The 23,971-nt window shown below is 37.1% G+C and overlaps 1 protein-coding gene across 1 annotated transcript in view; it reads left to right on the top strand.

Moving 5' to 3' along the window:
- The window catches only part of PDCD6IP (programmed cell death 6 interacting protein), a 59,503-nt gene extending 37,123 nt beyond the window's left edge, over positions 1–22,380 (top strand). Inside the window, exons 11-18 of the mRNA XM_082848269.1 lie at positions 3,137–3,248; positions 4,360–4,529; positions 9,235–9,483; positions 9,849–9,983; positions 11,177–11,271; positions 18,053–18,176; positions 19,300–19,496; positions 20,396–22,380. Coding sequence (XP_082704395.1) covers positions 3,137–3,248; positions 4,360–4,529; positions 9,235–9,483; positions 9,849–9,983; positions 11,177–11,271; positions 18,053–18,176; positions 19,300–19,496; positions 20,396–20,570 — 1,257 coding nt within the window. The 3' untranslated portion in view covers positions 20,571–22,380. The remainder of the gene's footprint in view (positions 1–3,136; positions 3,249–4,359; positions 4,530–9,234; positions 9,484–9,848; positions 9,984–11,176; positions 11,272–18,052; positions 18,177–19,299; positions 19,497–20,395) is intronic.
- Positions 22,381–23,971: the final 1,591 nt, after the last annotated feature.

Below are 23,971 nucleotides of genomic sequence, written 5' to 3'. Positions count from 1 at the left end.
CTCTCTCTTTTTTTTAAAAAAAAAATTAATTAATTTGACTGCACTGGGTCTTAGCTGCAGCACTCGGGATCTTTGTTGCCACCTGCGAGATCTTCATTGCGGCATGCAGGATCTAGTTCCCTGACCAGGGATCGAACCCAGGCCCCCTGCATTGGGAGCATGGAGAGTTAACCACTGGGCCACCAGGGAAGTCCCACACCTCTTAAAGTTTCTATTACGTTCTCTCTTTGTGCTCTTGTTCTTTCTGGGAGGTTGTCTCAGGCTAGCCATCCAGCTTATTAATTGGCTGTTTAGCTGTGCCTTATTGTTTTTTCCCCCATATTTTTCATTTCCAAGATGCCTGATTGGTTCTTTTAATCAATCACCTATATTAATCTCACAACTACATGTGTCTTTTTTTTTGAGATAAAATTCACATAACATAAAAGTTCACCATTTTAACCTCTTTAGACTTTTAGTACATTCACAGTATTGTGTGAGCACCAACACAATCTGATTTCAGAACATTTTCATCACCCCCAAAAGAAACCCTGTACCCATTAATTCCTCATGGAGTTGAGTCACTCCTCATTCTCCCTTTCCCCTTGCTCTTGGCAACCACAAATCTAATTTCGGTTTCTATAGATTTATTTATTCTGGACATTTCAGATAAACGGAATCATGCCTTTGGAGTGTTTTTGTCATAAAAGCGTGTTGGATTTTGTCAAATATTTTTTCTGTATCTCGATGATTTTATGGGTTTTTTCCCCTTCATTTTACTAATACAGAGTATTACATTAATTGATTCTTAGATGTGAACCACCCTTGTATTCCTAGTATATCCCACTTTGTCATGGTGTAGAATCTTTTTTTTTTTTTTTTGCGGTACATGGGCCTCTCACCGCTGTGGCCTCTCCCGCTGTGGAGCACAGGCTCCAGACACGCAGGCCCAGCGGCCATGGCTCACAGGCCCAGCCGCTCCGCGGCACGCGGGATCCTCCCTGACCGGGGCACAAACCTGCGTCCCCCGCATTGGCAGGCAGACTCCCAACCACTGCGCCACCAGGGAAGCCCTAGAATCCTTTTAATGTGCTGCTGGATTTGGTTTGGTAGTATTTTGTTGAGCATTTTGCATTTATATTCATAAAGGATATTGGTCTGTAGTTTTCTTGTGTCTTTGACTTTCAACTTGTGTGTCCTTATGGTTGTGTCTTTTGTAAATGGCGCATAGTAAGGTTTTTCCTTTTCTTTTAGTTTGACAATCTTCATCTCTGTTTGTAGAGGGTTAAATCCGTATATATTAGCTGTGATTATTCATATATTTGGAATCATGTTCTTCTATATATTTTGTATTTTCTACTTGTCTCACTCGTTTGATTTCCTTCTTTTTTTGTCCCTCCTCACCCTTAAGTTTTCCTGGTTTTATTGAGTTTCCTCCATTTCTTTCTTTTTTCTTTTCTTTTTAACAGCAAGGAAGTTGTACACTTATTTTTCTTCTTTAAAGTTTATTATGATGTGTCTGGGTGTGGGTTTATTTTCATTTAAATTGCTTGATATTCTGTTGGATCCAGTGAATTTGAGGAGTTGTGTCTTTCATCCATCCCAGAAAGTTCTTAGTTTTCACTTCTTTCAATATTGCTTTTTCCCTATTCTCATTATTATCTCTTTCTGGATCTCTGATGTTGAATCTTCTCCCTTTATTTTCCAGGTCTTTTAACCACTTGTATTTTCTGTTGCTCTGTGCTTCATCTTGTGTGATTTCTTCTGGTCAGTCTTACAGTTCACTTGTTCTCTTCAGTTATATCTCAGCAGTTTTTAACTATCCATTAACTTCCTAACTTTTTCATTTTATTTTTTTCATTTCCAGAAATTTTATTTGGTTCTTTTTCAATTCTTCTCATTCTCTTTCTCCTGTCATACTTTTATCTCTTATTCTAAACGTAGTAAATATATTTATTTTATTTTCTTTATTTTATCATCTTAGTATCTGTGGTCTTTGTGGTTTGGTTTCATGATTTGTTATTTTTGCTGATTTTTTGCTAATTGTGGTTTGTTCCTCTTATTTCAGTGTTTTTTGTTTTGTTTTTGTTTTGTTTTGGTGTGTTCCTGTATTTTAAGACTGTTAATTTGGAGGGTTTTTTCTTTCTTTTTTTTTCTTTGTGGTTAATCTTTTACTCTGAAATTCATCTTAGGACTTTGTGTCACACAGGTTTTATGATTTTCAGTTCTAAGTTCCCTTCTCTTGGGCAGTTTTCCTTTTTAAAAATTTGTCCACCGAGTGTCACCCATTTGGAAGTGACCCAGTTTGAGGGAAGATCGTGCCCTTGATCTAACCTCCTCCTCTTATTAACTCCACCTTTGTTTCTTGTCTCCTATTCATGTTCTGTTAAATTCACACTCTAAGCCATTAGAGAATGTGTAGGAAGTGAACTATGGACAGTAGGCCAGTTCTACCTTGTGGCGTTTTTATATGGTTCACTAGTTAAGGATGATTTTTACCACTTCTAGAGAATTGTAAAAAAAAAAAAAGGAGAAGAATATTTGACAGAAACTATAGTCCATAGAGCCTAAAATATTTACCCTAATGTTTGACACAAAAGTTTGCAGACCTCTGCTCTAAGCTATCAGGAATTAGCAGATACCATTGACTCTAGCACTTGTGTCCATTGGTGGATTAGCACTTGTGTTTCAGGCGCTCTACTATCTTGTCCTCTCAGCTGTGCATTAGAAAGGCATTTTTTTATATGTTAATTTTCAGTTTGTTGTATTGGGAGTGAAGTCTAAATCTTTTATTTTCATGAATTAATCAGTTTTCTCTGTTTTGTTTATGGCTTCAGTGGTCTAAAGGCTTTCTATTTGTTTTCATCTTAAAAACATCTTTGTTCAAAGTAGTCTTGGTACATGGATGTGCATAATCTCTTAGTCTTCTTAATTTTACTGAGTAAGGTAATGGCTAACCTAGTCTTAAATTTTTACAAGATTTTTTGTTAAATATAACTTGGGTTTCTGCAGCAGAGATTATTGTACTAATTTATATTCTAACCAGTACTGTAGGAGCTCACTAATTCTCACCTGTATTGAGTATGATCATTTAAAAACTGTTTTAAATTTTTTACACCAGAAATATTTCATTGTTGCTTTACCTTCTTTTTAAAAGTCATTAAGACTGTTGGATGAAGAAGAAACAACTGACAGTGATTTAAGAGCAAAATTCAAGGAACGCTGGCAAAGGACGCCATCCAATGAACTCTATAAGCCCTTAAGAGCAGGTAAGAATGTGCATAAATGACTTTGACTTGAGTAAGTTCTCAGTTTGGATCTACGTTTTTTGCTTGATTGACTCTGATGTAAACGTGTTTTTATTGAAACTGCTATTATGAAAATCTAGGTGTTTTTCTTCAGTTCCGTGTAAGACAAAAAATAACAAAGGTAATCGACGTTCATTATGAGAAGTTCGAATTCTTAAGAAAGTAAAAATTAAAATGATCCTGTAATACTCTTTTCCTATTCCAAGCTCTATGCGTATTTTAAAAACATAAATGATATTATATTATATATATGGTTTTGTAATTTCATTTCACTTAGTAGTGGGTAGTAAAAGATGAGTTTTAACAGTTAACCCGAAACCAAATTGTTACTAATTTTTTATTTTTTTTTGCGGTACGCGGGCCTCTCACCGTTGTGGCCTCTCCCGCTGCGGAGCACAGGCTCCAGACGCGCAGGCTCAGCGGCCATGGCTCACGGGCCCAGCCGCTCTGCGGCATGTGGGATCCTCCCGGACTGGGGCACGAACCCACGTCCCCTGCATCGGCAGGCGGACTCTCAACCACTGCGCCACCAGAGAAGCCCCAAATTGTTATTTTTAAGACTTTGAATATTAAGATTTTGTGCTTGTTAAGATAAATGATGTCTAGACTTGTTTTATTTCTCTGTAAAAGTAATTAATACTACTGAGATTTTTCTAAAAATATATCCGCCTTTCTTTTAAGTCAGATTTAAGGAGTGATCCTTTGAGAGAGGAATACTTTTGAAATAAGTTGTAACAATTTTTGGAGTAAATGTTATCTTTCTATATTCACAAGTTGTAGGAAAAGATTAGACTAATGTCGATTGGCTTTTATTTGGTGGACAGTAACCGCAAATGTATTTTAAGGTATAACTGTGCTTTTGCTTTATAATTGATTTTGTCATTTTTCCAAAACCGAAAATGCAAAGACTAATAGGAGCTCAGTTTCTGTTATCTAGTGAATTGGGACTTATCGAAGGGGGAAACAAGTAAAGTTGGAGAACAGAATTAAAAGTACAACCAGCTCATATACATTACTGTTAAAAGCAGTACTGTGCTCTGGTAACATTTTTTTTTTTTTTGTCCCTCCACAGAGGGAAGCAACTTCAGAACTGTTTTGGATAAAGCTGTACAAGCAGATGGACAGGTGAAAGAGCGTTACCAGGCTCACCGGGACACCATTGCACTTCTGTGTAAGCCGGAGCTGGAGCTGAATGCTGCCATCCCGTCTGCTAACCCAGCGAAGACCATGCAGGGCAGCGAGGTGAGGACATGCATTTTGATGTGGGTGATCATTTGCTTATGAAAACTATGTTCAAGTCATTATATACAATGAATTACCAATTTTTTTTCTTACTGGCATCTTTTTAAAAATGCTGATGTACATTGAGGTGGTTGTTTTTAGAGTAGCACGATATATACACCGTGTAAAAAGTAATTATATTAATAATACTACTGTCCTGTAGTAATAATTTCCATTTATTGAATGCCTCCTATGAACTGGGTACTGTATTCTAGGTACCTCATATGTTCACAGGTTTAATTCAAATTTTATAAAAGGGAGAGGCTTGGAAGTATAGGAACCTCCTTGAAGTGGAAGGACTGGATTGGCCAGGTACTCTTCTGACCACAGATTCTTTGTTTCTTACATCATTCTATACCACCTTCCACCATATTCCACTGGGAGTACCTCTGAAGGGAAAGTTGTCAAGGTGTGCTTGCTAATCTAATAAATGGATAACGTCATCATGACATTTCTACTGGTGACAGGAAGGAGAAAATCAGTAGTGGGGCGTGTGATTCGCTAACTCCCAAAAGGGGAGTGTGGGCTGAACGCTGTGAAGTTGTGTAGGAGGATAAGAGGAGACCCGAAGCACACAGGAAAATAAGCCAAAGGGCAAGAGATAGCGCTGAAAACTTCTTGAAAAAGGTGAATTTCCTGGAATAGTAGTTCTCAGAAGTTATCACTGTCATTCCTTATTTGTCTTTGCACAGAAACATTTCATGTATTTACTCAGCCAAGACTTAATGGATAGCTACTGTGTAAGGCACTATGCTAGATGCACATAATAACCAGCCTTTACTTTCAATTCACGATCCAGTGTGGAAGATGAGACGTATACAAGGATTACTGTAATACAGGGTAGAAATTGAAAAGTGTCGCAAGTATACTGTGAGAATTTAGGTGACGAAGTAGTTATGTTTCAGCATTTGGAGCTCCTTAAGCTTAGGAGGCTTAAGAAATTGGCACTTTATGAGAACAGTAGACAGGCAGGAACGTGGACATGTGTAGGATCCGAGAAGATTGAGTGAGTGGGTGTGTCCAGAGCGGTTTCTGAGGTTCTGTGGAAGCAGCCCCCGAAGTGAAGAGAGGACGGCGCTGGTGGATGGGCACAGAGCCTGCGTCTCAAGGCAGGGGTGCCTGAGGGAACAGTGACTGTCAGTTAGATGCTTTGAGGACGTGGGGGAGAAAAGGAAGGCGGCTAGAAGATTAACTTGTGAAGAACAGAGCCTGCAGACCCATAGAACAGCAACACTTTCTGGCCCCTTTTTATTTTAGAAAAAAACATCTGTGTAGTATCCTCGTTTTTTCTTTTTAGTGTCACATGCATGACTCAGAACTTATAGGGCTTTTGTCCTTTTATTCTCCTGCTTTCTATAGAAAAGCAAAAATGGTTCTTGCTAAGCAAAATCAGAATGAGCATGTACTGATATTTTATTCAGTAATAGCTGCTTTGTTAATTCACAGTGGTATTACATAGGGGAAGAAAACTTTTATAGTCAATATGAAGTTATTTTACTGAAACTAGATTTTCTGCATAGAGGTAATCAACAATTTTCAGTGTTCTAAATATTCATTCATCATGTGCCTTTATCAGAAAGGGCAAACATCATGTGTTTATTAAAGCTATTTCAGATAGTTGTCATCGTAGTTGGTGACACATTAGCCAGAGTTTTTATGAGAAAAACTCAAGCATTTGAATTGCTGATTATTAAAGTGATACAAAGTACATGTTTTATTAAGAGGTCCAAGCATAACAGGTAGGACTGTTTTTTTCTTTCATTATGAACAGGCCAACTAACTAGTTATTTGTCTTTGTTCTGTTTGGGCATCTGGTTTTAGGTACTTAGAGGATCTTCATTTTTATACTGTAAGAGACAGTCATCTATTTCAAGATAATAGTGTTCCTGACTTTCAGCTTTGTTTACTAGACTATTTTTTAAGACCAGTTCTGCATATTCCTATTTCTCCCCCAGCTTTATTTCACTTGGCTACTTAAACATTTTCTGACTTTCGTTAGACATAACTTATATATAGAGGAAAATGACCTTTCTTATTCTCCTAATAGCCAAGCAACCTTCACATAGGGTCATAGTCATGGTTGAGTTTCCGTTATCAGTTTAAATATGCCAACAGATAAAACTATTGCAGCCTTTTCAAATTTATATGCTGTTACATACCCCCAATACAAAATGTATCACATAGTTACAGAAATAGTTATAATTCAGCAAAATAAGGGATACTTAATTCTTGGTCTGTTCCTTGTTGTTACTCTGTTCTTGTCTGAGTGCTCAGATGCCTAAGCCTCTTTAGTCCACAATGCACATGAAGTATAGAGTTAAACCATGAAACCTAACTAACAGTTAATGATAATGGCTACTACTGACTGAACACTTAGCCTATGTTAGAAATTACATTGAGCACTTTATATGGATTATTTCAGTCTTTACAACAGTCCTGACATATAGGTACTATTATTATTCTTGTTTTGCAGATGAGAAAATTGAGTTTTCCAGGTAAACTGCCCTTGGTTACACAGTAACTAAGCCCATTATATTCACTAAGGGAGTGTAGTCAGAGTTGAAGTATTTTTTTCTATGTCATCATATTTCACTTTGCTAGACAACTAGTTTCATTTGTTTCTGTATTCACGATTTGATTTAATTTTGTGTTTTGGATGTGTAAAAGAATGTTCATGATTCAAAAGGTTCATGCAGGGAAATCTTACCCCTTTTCTTTCTACCTTCTTCCCATCTGCTCTATGTAAGTAACAATATTCATTAGTTTTTGGTTTGTGCTTAGTGCTTTTATTTTTGTGAAAAATATATATGCACACAGATACATATCATATTATGTGTGTGTATAGCTTTATATTCTGATTTCCCTTCTCACTCAAAATGCGACATACCGTACATAACGCTTTTGTACCTTTTTTCATTTAACAATATGTCCTGGAAGTCATTTGGAAGCAAGACTTTGCTCCACTTTGTCTAACATCAAATTCTACTAGATCCCTTTAATAGACTTTGCCATGTCCATCCAGGTATGATTCTTTCTCCTCTTCCTTCCTTTTAAGAGTGTCTGTGGTTTGATGCTTCTTGGACCTCTAAGACCATTTCTTTGCACTGCTCTGCATGTTAAGAGAGTGAATTTAAGATAGGAAGGACACTTAGGAGATACGGTGGTAACAGAGGCCAAAATGTAGAAGAAACTTGAGACTTTTCCTCAGGGCTTTGGTTTTCACATGGGAAGGTCGCTCTGGACCCTCTTGTCAGGGAGCTAACTAAGGCCGTGGACTGAAGAGCCGGACAGAGCTTCTTAGAAACAGGCAGTAGGTGAGCAGATCCTTTGGAGCTGGAAGTGCTGCTGGTAAGAAGACAGACAGAGGTGTAGATGGGGTTCATGGACGGCCCCTTCTTCCTTTGTCTTTCCCCACTTTCTTTCTATAAGCATCCCTGGGGCAAGCAGAGTAGAGGGCTTGGGGTTGCTGTTCTCCCTTCTGGTCCTAGGAGAAGTGTGAAGAGATGTGAGTGAAAGGGGGCAGCTCATGTGTGGCCTTAGAGGGCGCTTGAACACTCTAACACTGTTACTACAACGGGGTGTTTATGAATCACGTGGGTGTTAGAGACTGCCTGGACCGAGTAAGAGGCAGAACTCATGATGCGAAGAGAGATACAGAACCCGCCCGCTCTTTCTCTCCCAGGATATAAAAGAAACATACAGCTTATAGCTTTCTGTCTGTCTGTCTCTCTCGAGTGCTCTCTCCGTGTATATCCGTATCTCTGTTTCTGTCTCCATGTCTCTCTCTCTCTCAGTCTCGCTAGGTCGGCAAAATAGGGTATCTCTTTACTTGACAAAAACATACCTTCTGGGGACTTGCCTAGTAGTCCAGTGGTAAAGAATCCGCCTTCCAATGCAGAGGACATGGGTTCAATCCCTGGTCAGGGAACTAAGATCCCACATGCTGCGGGGCAACTAAGCCCGCGCGCTTCAACTAGAGCACCCGTGTGCTGCAAACTACAGAGCCCACTCACTCTGGAGCCCACCTGCCACAACTAGAGAGAGAAAATCCACACGCCACAACTAGAGAGAATCCTGTGTGCTGCAGTGAAGATCCCACATGCTACAACTAAGACCCGACGCAGCCAAAAAATAAATAAATAAATAAAATTAAATAAATATTTAAAAATATATATATATATACTTTCCTCTACGTCGTGACAAGGATGCAGTGTAGTGTAGCAAGGTTAAGAGATTGGTTTGGAGTTAGGCAGGCTTAGGTCTCAGATTTCACCTCTGCTCCTTTTAGTAGCTGTGTAACCTTAGGCATGTTAACTTAATTTTTCTGGGACGCAATTTCTCCATCTGTGGAATAGAGGTAATAAATATATACACTATAGGGTATTGTAAGGAATACATTAAATTATATTTGTAAAGTATTTAGGACAGTGCCTGGCACATAATAGATGTTCAGTAGATCTGTTATCATTATTGCTGCTGCTATTGCAATCTGAATCCACTAAAGGTACAGCAATGTCTGTATCTAAATAAACCTGATGTACAATTTATACTTGGCTCTCTGAGAGATCGTCTCTCCCTGACCCTGGTGAACCTTTGTATATAATTCCTTTCTTGAAATTGGCTTCTGTTTTTTGGACAGTTAAACTAAGTTTCTTAAATTGTTTAGGTTGTAAATGTCTTAAAATCCTTACTGACAAATCTTGATGAAGTAAAGAAGGAAAGAGAGGGGCTGGAGAATGACCTGAAATCAGTGAATTTTGACATGACGAGCAAATTTTTGACTGCTCTGGCTCAAGATGGCGTGATAAATGAAGAAGCTATTTCTGTTACTGAACTGGATCGAATCTATGGGGGTCTTACAACTAAAGTCCAAGAATCTCTAAAGAAACAAGAAGAACTTCTTAAAAATATTCAGGTAAAGTTTAATAAGATTTTTATTAAAAAAATTACAGGAAGGATAAACCTGGACTAAATCTGTATCCAATTAGGATTGTGTTTTTTGCAAATGTTACATATTAATAGAAATCTGTAAACGTTATTGGTTATATTTTCATGCCCACTGAATTTGTGGTATTTTTTACTTAAGGAAAGCTGTAAAGTAATGTGTTACTCCAAAAGGAATATATTAGGTAAATATCTAGTAATAACTAGGTAAATATCTCGTAATAGCTGCAGGAAATCATATATGATTTTCATAGTTGGGGAAGTATCAGTACAAATGTTACGAGCTATAGTAACTTGATAAATAAGTGTAACTGCATAAATCTTTCTTTTAATAAGGTCTCACACCAGGAATTTTCAAAAATGAAACAGTCTAACAATGAAGCTAATTTAAGAGAAGAAGTTTTGAAGAATTTAGCCACTGCGTATGACAACTTTGTTGAACTTGTAGCTAATTTGAAGGAGGGCACAAAGGTATGAAGCACAAAAGAAACAAGAGCTAACTAACCAGTGTGGATGTGAGGATACAGTTTGGGAAGTTAATTGGTATTTACAGTTGGACCAAATCATTCTGTCTTGAATTTCTTAGCTTTAATGACTTTGGCTCCTGAGAGCTTTGGTATAAATGGGAGAAAGCTTAATGAAGTTGGGAGTATTTCATGGGAACTTTGCAGAATGAATTTTATATTTCACCAGGCAGAAAGAGGATGTGTAGGCATTCCTTTCAGGTAGCAGGAATTAGCACAGAGAGGTCAAAAGATCAGTGACACTTTGTTGGGGGGTAGAAAGTTGGCCAGTCTGAGTGAATTATGAGGGAAGAGGAGTAGTAGTGAAAACCGATATGTGGTGGGGAAGGGGGTGTGTATGGCTTTTATATTCTGTGCTGGTGGTGTGGATTATGATAGATTTGTGATCTGCTTATGACTCAGAGTGCTTACTAAATATGTTGTAAGTATTTTCTTGCCTTTCCTTTAGATATTTTAGGGAAATGCTTATATTTGTTTTTACCAATTAGTTTGCTTTTGAGGGAACAAGTGATTTTTAAGTTTTTCAAATACATAATTCCTTTTGGTACCTTTAACTCCATAATGATCACTTAATAAAGTTATCTTGATGCAAATACGGTAGATATAATGTAAAACCCTCTGAAGAGAGCATAGAAATACTGCCAAAGCCTTCCAAAGAGAGAGGATAGTAAAATGCCATTTTAATTCGGTTTAAAATGCTTTGTTGAAATAGATAAGCTGAGAAAACTCACCAGAGTGCCTTTGCAAATTCTTCTGAGGGTTTCTGAAATGATGCCTGAATTTCTGAAGTGAATGTGCAGATCTAATACTTCCACTTAAATAGGTTTAGAGTGTTTATTAAGAAGTTGACTTTTCTCTAGGAATTGGGAACTTGTTTACGATCATGAAACTTTTAACTTGTTGCCACTTAATTTTTGGTGGCAGTGCTTTCTAACGATGATTTTATTATTTTTATTTTCTTAGGGAATCTTAGGTCATATTTAATATTAAGTTACTGGACTTAAGTGGTATGACTGTCTCTCATGCATAGGATTTTAGCTCTTTAGCTTTAACTGTTATTGACAAAGGAGCTTTAGATTGTGTTCCTCTTAGATTAAAAATTGTTCTGGTTTATCACTTGTGTTTGTTCTTTACTTGTAGTTTTACAATGAGCTGACTGAAATACTCATCAGGTTCCAGAACAAATGCAGTGATATAGTGTTTGCACGGAAGACAGAGAGGGATGAACTCTTAAAGTAAGTTTATTTTGTGTATTAAATTGTACTTTTGAAGTATTTTTCTTTAAAAAAAAATATTCTTGCTACCTCTTTTAAAAAAATCATATGTGGAGACTTTTGTGGTGAGTTGCAGTGTGATTTGGCAGTTTCTTTCCTTCCTCCATGGTGTTTGTTTGTCTATTTGCTTTTTTATATATTTATTTATTTTTTATTCTTGGCTGTGTTGGGTCTTTGTTGCCGCACGTGGGCTTTTTCTAGTTGTGGCGAGCGGTGGCTTCTCTTGTTGTGGAGCATGGGTTCTTGGCATGCGGGCTTAAGTAGTTGTGGCATGTGGGCTCAGTAGTTGTGGCTTGCAGGCTCTAGAGCGCAGGCTCAGTAGTTGTGGTGCACGGGCTTAGTTGCTCCGTGGCATATGGGATCTTCTCGGATCAGGAATCAAACCCGTGTCCCCTGCATTGGCAGGTGGATTCTTAACCACTGCACCACCAGGGAAGTCCCCTCCATGGTGTTTTACAAAGCAGCAAGGAAACAACTGCATGATCTGAGAACAAAAGGGTGAAAAGGAGTGGAAACTCTAGATGTAGGAAGAACAGTGATGTCACAGAAGTGATAGAATAGCTCAGGGTAACAGATCTTAGGAAATGCCAATAAACATAAGCAGTTTACTTTGAAGTGGCAAATAGATTCCTTACATGAAGCTAGAGGCATAGAACATGAGGGAGAGAGGGTTTATAGCTCAGAAAATGTCAGCAAAGTCACTTTCTGCAGGGGCCTACTGGGAAAGCTGGGCGAGTAACATAGGACTCATTCCATGTGGAGTAATGAATAGAGAGTTGACACAGCATCGATACAAATATACTATATTCATTGAGGTGAGAAACAGAACAAAATTTTACTAAACTTAATAGATGAAGAACATTCACCAGAATAATGTCGTCACAGAACAGATAAAAAATTTACCATGAATTAAAAAAAAAAAAGGCTAGGAAACAATCATTAAGGATCACCACAAACAAGTGCCAGAACTCAAGGAAAATGGTAAGAAAACAGGAGGCACTAAAACGTGAGGTGTCGGGATTCAGGAAACAAGTGGAAGAGAAGAACAAAGCCATCACAGGTATAAGATGAAATGGGAAGGAGCAAAACGGAGGATAGACGATGAAGAAAACACAGGAGCACAAAGTAGAAAAGAAGAAATCAAAGAAAATGAAACCAAAGTAAGGAAAGGATTAAAAAGGATTAGAGAAAGTGGGCAGAGGAGATCCAATATATGTAAAATTGAATTCCCTTCAAAGAATAAAAACCAAAACAGTGAACAGAACAAATATTTAATGATATTACTCAAGAACATTTTCCTAAAATAAGGCTTGTTGAAAGGGTATATAATATGGTGAGGAGAAATGAACAAGAACTGTCAACACCCCAGCATATAAATTATTAGTCTTAAAAGATAATGGTAGGATCCTATTAAGGCAGTCAGGCAAAAAGATCAGGTAAGTTTATAAAAAGGTGAAAAAAATTCAGGCTGGCAGCACTGCATGCTAGACGAGAGTGGAATGATTGCTTGTTGGAACTCGAAGCAAATGTGAGGCAAAGATTTTATATCCAGTCAACCTGTCCTTCAGGTGTATACAGAGCCATGTGCTCAATTAGTAATGAATGTAAAGGACCCAGAGACTATTATACTCATGAGCCTTTCTTGAGCCCTTCATATGACCTGACCATTATTCTTGTCTCTGTCCATGTTTAAACAGTTTCCCATTGAAGAAGTGGACGAAGTTAAGAGCTACTTTCTTCCACCCCACAAGAAAGAGCAGGACCAGTTGTTTTCAGTTTTTCTACTAAACCTTTAAAAAGCAAATAATTAGAATTTTTTTTTTAATTTATTTATTTTTGGTTGCATTGGGTCTTTGTTGCTGCATGCGGGCTTCTCATTGTGGTGGCTTCTCTTGTTGCGGAGCACAGGCTCTAGGCACGCGGGCTTCAGTAGTTGTGGTGTGTGGGCTCAGTAGTTGTGGCTTACGGGCTTAGCTGCCCCGTGGCATGTGGGATCTTCCCAGACCAGGGCTTGAACCCGTGTCCCCTGCATTAGCAGGCGGATTCTTAACCACTGCGCCACCAGGGAAGCCCTAGAATGCTTTTTAAATGGTTCTAGAGGTTTAAAAAAAACCCTCCAAGTTAGTTTTACTGATAAGTGAATCTGACAAAGATTAAAACAGAAGTCTTCAGACCAGTTTCATTTATGAATATGGATGTGAAATTTCTAAGTAAAATACTTGCCATTGATATTCTTCAGTATATTAATAAAGAAGCATGACCAAGGGGGAGTGGGTGGTTATTCCAGTAATGCAGTGATTGGTTCAGTATTTTTACATCTAAGGAGAAAAAGATTCTCTTCATAGATGAGGAAAAAGCATGAGAAAATAACTATTCTGGTACTCAAAATAGGAATTAATTGACTTCCTTAACATGAAAATATATGTGTATGTGTGTATATATACAATAGATCTATTTATCTGTTTATATCTGCACAAAACTCAGCTTCATGGTTAATGGAGAAATGCTATAAACATTTCCCCAAAAGACAAATGCCCATTATCAATGCTATTATTTAATATTATATTGGCAGTACCAGACTACACCATTAGAAAAGAAAAAGAAATTAGAGATAGAAAAATTGGAAAGGAGGAGGTAAAATTATCACTACTTACAGACTTTATGATTACACATCTTGAAAACCCAAAAGAATCAACCCTCAAACTGCAAATAATAAAGGAATTGTTACTGAAGATAGGTGATTATAAAAATAATTTGTAGAAATCAATAGCCTTGGGACTTCCCTGGTGGTCCAGTGACTAAGACTCCGCACTTGCAATGCAGGGGGCCTGGGTTCCATCCCTGGTCAGGGAGCTGAATCCCACATGCAGCAACTAAAGAAAGGTCCCACAGTGCAGCCAAATAAATAAATAAATAAATATTTAAAAATAAATCAATAGCCTTCATACAAATAAACACATAGAAGATATAATGGAGGAAAAGTCTTCACTTAAAATAGAAATAAGGAAGATAAAATACATAGGAATAAATTTGTCATTTATTAGACCGGTATGAAGAAAACTTTGAAACAGTATTCAAGGACACAAAAGAGGACTTGAGCAAGCTGAAAGACGTATCATGTCCTTAGATAGGATGAGACAGCTTCATGAAGATGTCAGTTCTAAAGAAGCTTATGTATTCAACATAATTTTTTTTTTTTTTTTTTTGTGGTACGCGGGCCTCTCACTGTTGTGGCCTCCCCCACTGCGGAGCACAGGCTTCGGACGCGCAGGCTCAGCGGCCATGGCTGACGGGCCCAGATGCTCCGCGGCATGTGGGATCCTCCCGGACCGGGGCATGAACCCACGTCCCCTGCATCGGCAGGCGGATTCTCAACCACTGCGCCACCAGGGAAGCCCTCAACACAATTTTTTAAAATATTCATTTATTTATTTTCTTTTTAACTGTTTTGGCTGCATCAGGTCTTAGTTGCGGCATGTGGGATCTTTCGTTGCAGCACGTGGTCTCTTTGTTGCAGTACTTGGGCTTCTCTCTAGTTGTGGTGCTCGGGCTCTAGGGCGCATGGGCTCTGTAGTTGTGGTGTGGGGGCTCCAGGACACGTGGGCTCTGTCGTTGTGGCACATGGGCTCTGTAGTTTGCGGCATGCAGGCTCTCTTGTTGCGGCACGCAAGCTCAGTAGTTGTGGTGCGCGGGCTTAGTTGCCCCGTGGCATGTGGGATGTTAGTTCCCTGACCAGGGATCAAACCCGCGTCCCCTGCATTGGAAGGCGGATTCTTTACCACTGGACCACCAGGGAAGTCCCTCAACATAACTTTGATTAAAAAAGGAATCAACAGATTTTCATGTAAAACTAGACAAGTTGATCCTAAAGCTCAAGTAGAAAAACAGTTAAACAAGATTAGCCAGGAAAACTGAATAATAACAACAGTAAGGGGAAACTAATTTGCCAGACACTAAAATACGTAATAGTGTCTCTAAAACACAGTGATACTGGCACGTGATTAGACCAAAGACAGAATAGAAGATAGGAGTAGATTCAAATACATATGTGAATTTAGTGAAAGAAAAAATCCTAAATCAGTAAGAAGTTAGAAACATGTGCTTAGCCATTTAGAAAACAAGTTATTTTTACCTCAGAATAAGTTCCAAAAGGATCATAATTGAAATGTATAAAATGAAATGAAGAGAGAATATGAGAGAATTTCTTAGTAAAGCTGAAATAGGAAGGGTCTTTGTAATTCTGACTTCAAACCCAGAAGCCATAAAAAAAAAAAAAGTTCATCATAACATGATAAGAGTCAAAATGTAATAAACTGGGGAAAAATATTTGAAACTTATTCATGGGCAAAAGGCAAATATACGTAATTTATAAAGAACTCCTAGATACTAATGAGGAGGAAAAAACTCAGTAGAAAAATTGGGAAAGGATGTGAACGAAATTCTGCAGATGAAATATGAGTGGTTCTTAAGCATATGAAAAAATACCTACCTTCGCTCAATATAAAATAAATATGAATTAAAATTACTCTGAAATAACATTTTTCAGGGATTTCCCTGGTGCTCCAGTGGTTAAGACTCCGCGCTTCCACTGCAGGGGGCACGAGTTCGATCCCTGGTTGGGCTGGTGAAATAAAGCTACATCTGTGCAGTGAAATACTATGCAGCTATTTAAAAAAAAAAAAAAAGAATGTTTTCTATTTACCCATGTAGAAAAATCTCTGAGATAAATAATTAATGGTAAAAAAAAAAAATAAGGTTATAGACCTTAAAGTATGCTTCTTATGTAAAAACGGAGAAGATAAAAATACCGGGCTTCCCTGGTGGCGCAGTGGTTGAGAGTCCGCCTGCCGATGCAGGGGACGCGGGTTCGTGCCCCAGTCTGGGAAGATCCCACATGCCGCAGAGCAGCTGGGCCCGTGAGCCATGGCCGCTGAGCCTGCGCGTCGGAGCCTGTGCTCCGCAATGGGAGAGGCCACAACAGTGAGAGGCCTGCGTACCACAAAAAAAACACAACACATTTGAATTGGTTTATTTCTGATAAGGAAGCTCTGGTCAGGTTCATAAGAAATAAAAAATAGTGGCTGTCTGTTTGTGGTAGTGAATGGTGGAATGAGAATTTGTAGATAGCGAGTGGCCTGTCACTTTTTAGTTTTTGAATCAAGTGAATATATTACCTTTTCAGAAAATTATATTAAATTAATCTAAATAATTATAGGGATTTCATGTTTTTTATAGTACCACCAACTAGTCTAACTTTATTTTTGACATTTTATCTGTACCCCTGGCCTTTTTTTTTTTAGCCATAGAACCCTTTGTTCAGACTCAATCTTGCAGAGAAGCCCAGTTTGTGAAACAAACAGAAATGGCTCTGTGATTTAATAACTTTGATTTATATAATTAGTAAGTGGCTAGGAAATTCTCATTTGTCCTATAAATGTGTTATTTACTGCAACCATCTCTGGAGTCTATCAAAGGAAAAAATATTATGTCTTATGTGCTTTATAATATATTATAATTATACAGGCTAGATACTGTGTTTATGATTAAATGTACTCAAAATCTAATTAAATAGTTGTGAAGATAATTATAATAAATAAGTAAAATATTAAATATAATTGTTATATTTATTATATGTGAGTTATATATATACACACATATATATTAGATGTTTCAAAGTTTGACCTTTTTCAAATTTTAATATTGACTAAAAACTTACAGTTTATATTGTAAGCATTTATTACAGATTTACAAACATTATGAAGTAGTTTTGATTTCTTGATGAATGTGTGTAAGTTTTCTTTCTATGTGGAGTGTCTAATTTATCTTACAACTGGGATTGTTTTTGACAGTGAAAGTGTGGTCTGGGGGACTTGGAGTTGCTGTTAATTGTTACATCAAGACAGTAGGTCCTGTTGCAGACATTTTAGGACACGTCATGTTTACTGCTCTGTGCTTGTGAATCAGCACAGTGAGAAGTTGATCAATACCAAGTATTTCATAGAGTGTATTTTACTTTAGGGTTTTGTTTAGTGAGATTCCAATTTACTGTTAGAGGAGACTTTAAAATATTAACAAAATTTTTAATACTGTATTTTAATAGTCCTTTCAACCTCTATGTTTAATGAATTTACCTTAATAATAGATTATGAGGTATCTTTTAACATAAACTATCTCGGTGCCACATTTCGAATATCTTTCAGAAAGCTTTCATCAAGAAATTTGCACAATGGTTTTAAAGTTTTCATCAAGAAATTTGCTCAGTGGTTTCGAATAGGTTGTTGTTTTTTGTAAACACTGATACAATACAGCGATTAAAATATTAGCTAGGTAACTATGTACAGTTGTAGTTTCCTGATAATTATTAGATTATTATGTTACAAGTTTCTCATCTAGGGGATGACCTCCTGTTAGAGAGAGGGCAGTTTCTTAGGCTCACTTGCTCAGTTTGACATGTTCCTTAGTCTGGCTCTAACTATGATCTCTGAAAAAGTTTACCTTTTTCCCTGGTCTTCAGAAACAGAATAAGAACTAACTTTATTTTATTCAATAGTAGGAAGAAAGAAGATTTCAGTTAGTTCTAGTCAAGAACAGAAATGTAGTCTATTTTAAAATACCATCATTGTTTTGAGTATATTTTCTGTGTTTCATACGTGAAGAAAAGAAAGTAAGAAAAAGATCTGGTATTTTGTATGTGTTGGTTTTCAAAATTGTGTTAATTTCTAACACTTCTGTCTTTAATAAGGGACTTGCAACAAAGCATTGCCAGAGAACCTAGTGCTCCTTCAATTCCTACACCTGCGTATCAGTCCTCTCCCGCAGGGGGACACACGCCAATGGCTCCAACTCCAGCGCCGAGAACCATGCCGGTCAGTAAGCAACCACATTTTTAAAATGCAAGTTTTACGTGTTCTTGACAGCTTGCTTGCTGTAAAGGATAACACAGACTTTACATTGTAGAGGTCTGGTGGTCACCACTTTGGTCAGGTGACCAACCTCAACTTTCTGATGTTTTGCAGTATAAAGAATACAGCATCACTCATGGATTCTTGCCTAAAAATGTTTAACTAAATCTAATGAAGTCTTTAGAATCAACTTTCAGTTTATAGCAAATACAGTGATAAAACAAGAAATTAAATTGTGCTGTTAGGAACAGTTGGACAGTCTAGAACTGGAACATTCTGTGAGACACCTGGCTTGGTCTTTTCTAAAAGCAAATGTCATAGAAAAAAATAGACGGGGCATATTCTAGATTAAAAGAGAGGAACGATTCATAATAATCAAATGCAATACATGAACCTCAGCTGGATCTTGGTTCATAAAAACGCCTAGAAGAGATTTTGTGATAAATAGGGAAACTTGAATGTGGAGTGGATACTCAATGATATTAGGAAATAATTATTAATTTTCTCAGGTGAAATGGTATTGTGATTATGTAGGAGAATAATAGGACTGGTATGCTGAAGTCTTTCGGGCTGGTGTCCTGAAGTTTGCAACTTAACTTTCAAATGGTTCTGCAAATATATAGATAGATAAATATATGGATATAGATAAAGCAAAGATGGCCAAATGTTAATAATTAATTTAATTGGTAAACGTGATTGTTTATAATAGTATTCTTTTAAGTTTTCTGGTGTTTAAAAATTTTCATATGAAAATTCATGGGGCCAGGAAGAGATAACAGGAATAAACGGTACCTGACCTGCTCCTTCCTCCCACCTCAAATGTCTAACCATTGATGGGAGCAGTAGTGAACAGTAAATGATTAAATATTAGGCATCAGGGAAAGAGCAGTGGCTATGGAGTATCCACAAATTGGAGAATTACTTTTCAGCTACAGTACATTTCTGGATTAATAAGCCCACATTTAAGAATGGGAATTAGAAATATGTTTGGTTGGATTCTAGAGTTTCTCATATGCCCTTTTATTTTGATTGATAGCAATTTGACAGAAACCTGACACATTTTGTCAGTGCTGACTTTTTCTTACAGCCTACTAAGCCCCAGCCCCCAGCCCGGCCTCCACCTCCTGTGCTTCCAGCAAATCGAACTCCTGCTACTGCTCCAGCTCCAGCTCCAGCTCCAGGGAGCACTGGGACCACTGCACCAGCTCCATCACAGACTCCTGGTTCAGCTCCCCCTCTGCAGGCCCAGGGACCTCCATACCCCACCTATCCAGGGTATCCCGGGTAAGGCTGAAACTTTGTATATCCCAATGAATTGGCTAATGTTTCTAGCTCTGGTTAGTCTTTTAAAAACAAGCTCACCCCTTCTCTGAATAGAGGTGTCATGAATGAGTAAGCTACATTGTCAGCTCACGTAGAAATAAAAGTAAGTTATAGTCACTTTTTTTGAGTCGTTGAATAGCCATTTCCCAGGCTTATTTAATTTTAGTTTTTACATACTGGGTTTATATTAAATATATCTCTTCTGTATGGAATTCAGAATGTTTCCTTGGTCTTCTTTATTTAGGTGACAAACAGGTAGGTGCCTTTTCTGAGCTTAGCATAGCAAGGTTGATAAAGCCTTCTTTACATACCTGTACTTTGATGTCTTGGCATTCTGATCAACTCTTAAATAGAAATCTGTCTAATTATGGCATGTGTTTTCTTAAAGATCAGCTGCCTTTGTGATAGTTTTTTTAGTCTTAAAAATCCAGACATTTAACTATCTTTTAAAATGTCTTCCAAACTTAGTAAAGTACATTGTATCTTCCAAACGTTAAAACTTTGTAAATAGTAAATTTATGAGCCTTACAGTGAACATTGAATCTTGTGAAACAGAAGTGTACTTAGATTGCCACATTAGATTTAAGGGCTTCCGTTTTTATTCCTTGTTCATAGTTGAATATTTAGTCTTATTTCCTTCAACAATCTTATTTTTTGGGTAGCATTCAACACTTTTTTCTTGCATTTCAATTATTAACAGGATAGAACACTTTTCTCTAGCAAGTACCTTGAAACAGCTGTTTTTTCTCGCCATTGAATGGCTTTCTTGAAAAAACTTCATTTTAGAATAATTATTGTATGTTTCATTTTCTAGTGTTTGATTTACCAATCCAGCTTTCTTGTGTTCTTCTTCCCATCAGGTATTGCCAAATGCCCATGCCCATGGGCTATAATCCTTACGCGTACGGCCAGTATAATATGCCATATCCGCCAGTGTATCACCAGAGCCCTGGACAGGCTCCGTACCCAGGACCCCAGCAGCCTTCATACCCCTTCCCTCAGCCCCCACAGCAGCCTTACTATCCACAGCAGTAGTGTGTCAGCTCAGAAGATCAGCTGTTTCAGCTCAGAGGGAAAGAAATACCAACCCTGCAATAAGTGTACTAAACCCTACGCTCTGGTTAATATAACGTACTCTGATGTACTGAGTGCAGTGTGTAATTTCTGTCTGCGGCTAGAAGCTGTGCCCCAGTTCCACATTTGATTGCACATGGGCCATTTGCTGCTGTTGCAGTATAAAGACTAAGTTTAATAGGATTTGAAATAAATTACATTACAGTTCATAAAAGTTGAAAATGAGAAATTAAACCCACAAGTGAAACGTTTGAAATTATTATACTTAGTTCTACATAAGACATGATGGGAACATCAGAGGCTTACAATGATGGTTTCAGTACTGATACTCAAGAAAACTAAGTTATCTTTCTCTTTTGGTTTATTGATTTGGTTTAATTTTCATTATGCTATTTTGCGTAATCAAAACATTGTAAATCTTATAATTTAAAAATAAATTCCTTAAGAACAGTTGTCACTGTTATGTTTTGTCATTGATTCTCATTCCTGTCTAATTTCTTTCTGGTATTAGTCTCTCATTTTATGTGTACACAAGTTAAACAGATCATGAGTTAAGTGCATGATTAATGCAGGTTAATAGGTTCAAGTACATTTTATAGGAAAACCAAAAGAATAATAACCATAATTTATCCTTCATATGCTGGTTAGTAAATTAATTTTGACATTTATTTTGAAAAATCCTATAATGTGGAAGAAACACAATTGCTACCAAAGATTCTTCAAATAAATATACAAGTAAATATGTATATTTAATGTTTTATTATGAGCTTCTCCAAGAAATTGATACAAATTCTGGTAATAATTTTTTTTCTTTTTTTCATAATCTGGTTAAAATAAATACATGTCATTAACAATGCTGTCTAATGTAATGGAATTGTTTAAAGAAAATTTACTGTACCCTTCCGTTCCTTTTTTTCACCTTACTGTCTTAACCTACTAACATTTAATGCACAATGTATATGAATAGATCTAAGCCCTTTCATTTTTATGCTCCTAAAAGATTGGACTATTTTATAATTCAGGGAGTGCACAAAACAGTTGTTGGGAGCATATGCCAATTCTGGAATAGGCTGTGTATTTAATATTAGTCTCCGCTGTTAGGATAAACTAATCACTGTATAAACCTCAGTGAGACTTGCCTAGTGGAGTGCATAGACATGCCTCATGGAATGAGAAAGCGAGAAAGGAATGAGTTGTCTCATATCCCAGTGGGGTCTGTTCTGTGTGAGGTTCATTTCAGAACATACCAGCCATATGAGTAGATGTCCAATGAATCTGTTTATTTTCTAAGTTTTAATGCTAACCTTCTCTTGAATTACTGTTTCATTTAAATGATACTATCAGTTGGTCCACTGTTGTTTTCATTTGACAGTTTGGATTTATATTTTAAATGTGGGACTGAAGGTGTGATTGTAAAGGGAGTGAATTGGTTTAAAATATATGTATATCTTTAAAACTCTTTGTTGTTGTATGTAGAAAACATGAAGGCATGTTACTTCAATATAAATGACCTTTACATGGAATACTGAAATTGGTTTAAAGTTCAGTAGTTAAAACCTTGGCAAAAATAGTTTTTTACATATCATAGCTAAGTTTTATTAATGTGGAATCATCAGAATATGACATGGGCTCGTTTGACTTGTGTAAATGGCACTTAAGTTCCTTCTTATTATTACTCAAGTTATCATTTCTATCGTAAGATACTCAGTGAGATTAGGGGTATTCCAAATTGCTAGTTTATAATTCTCACTAATGCAAAAACAAAACAAAATTGGCCTGAATATTCTCTTGGGGAAAGAAGGCACTAAAGAAAAGAGTAAGTGCATCGGAGGGCCACCAGAGAAGTTACAAGGCCATTTAGCCCATTGCCTGTGCTAGACTAGGCCTCCTCTGTTCTCTCAGAGGGCTCAGGAAGGTGGTTCAGAAACTTTAGGGAAGGAGGCTCCACAGCCCCTCGTGGCAGCCTCCTCAGCATACCCAGCTCGTTCAGCTCTGTTAGCAAACCCAGGCCTATTCCCTCTTGTTGGTTCACTCATCCTTTAGATGATTGAGGATGCTTTCCTTTGGTCACCTAGTGTCTTAGGTACAGATGACCAAATTTCTGCAGCCCTTCATTGCTGGATGTGTCTTCATAGGACTCTAGTTTCATTAAGGTGGCTCATGGAAAGAAGTTTCTCTTATGTCCGTTTTGCATTCTAGCAAAGAAGCAAGCCCTCACTGGGATTATTTTTGTTACCAAACTTTTTATCCTTTGCTTAACTTCCTGTATTCCACAAAATACCCTAAAAAGTTGTTGTGGATAATGCTTTTTATTTAGAGGTAGGAGAGTTATCACTCTGGTTCAGGTATGTTGTACCTATGTTTATAATTAGGCTTTTTGATTATCTTCCTAAACTAAAGAAAGGACACAATTTGTTTTATTTATTTATGTCAGGCTTTGGAATACTATTTTAAAATGGACTATAAGTAATGAAGCTCTGCATAAAGGAGCTGGTCTGAAGTGGGGAAAAAACTAACTTATTTCTTATTCCTAGTTGGAGACAGATGGCTTGACTTCTCAGTCTGGTGTAAAGTATTGGTCTACTCCTGTGCCTCTTGGTCTTTATTTACATTTAAGAAAAATAGTCATATGTCACTGCAAACCAGTCAATCTTTGTGAGATCTGTGCATCCAACTTCTTTGCAATTTATAATCTCTCCCCAAATTGAAGTAGTTACCAAAAAAAAAAAGTTTTCACAGAGCCTCTGTCCCTGGTTTTCTGTACCAGTCAGCAGCCTATCTAGTCAAAAAAGATTAAAAAGGTATTTTCCATTAGAGCTTTACAGTTTGCAAAACTGCTTTTTTCTACACATTCTCTAATTTCATAAACATGGCAAAATGCAATTTGTTAAGTAGACTTCAGTTTGCTGATGGGGAATTTTTTTTTTTTTTTTTGGATGATCAGGATATCTTGGAAAATCTTGCTACAACCTAGCAGCATCTATTTTTGTTTTTTTTTTTTTTACACTTCTGCAATTATTAGTTGATTCACAGTATAGAACAGGATACAAAGTAGGAGAAAAACAGTGCTATAGCATTATAATTACTAGTTTAAAAATAGACTTTAGAACTAAATGGTTGATTATAAGATTTACATGGAAGAGCAAAGAAGGAAAAATTATATTTTTAGAGAAAAAGAGAATATTCAGGCTTTATTTCTGGTATGAAGTTTATATTTTTTAAGAAATCCTATATTATCACACCAGAGATTTTAGATTCTTTTCTGCTTACAAACATTGCTGGTAGTTGGATGATATTTTTATTGTATTCATTTCTCTTAGGGGGAAATTGTAAAGAAAACAAAAGGTTCCGGATGAAATGTA

This window comes from Leucopleurus acutus, assembly GCF_964270905.1.
Source record: "Leucopleurus acutus genome assembly, chromosome: 10".
Lineage (NCBI taxonomy): Eukaryota > Metazoa > Chordata > Mammalia > Artiodactyla > Delphinidae > Leucopleurus > Leucopleurus acutus.
Note: the sequence above shows the minus strand (reverse complement) of the source record. Positions and strands in the feature narration are given on the sequence as shown.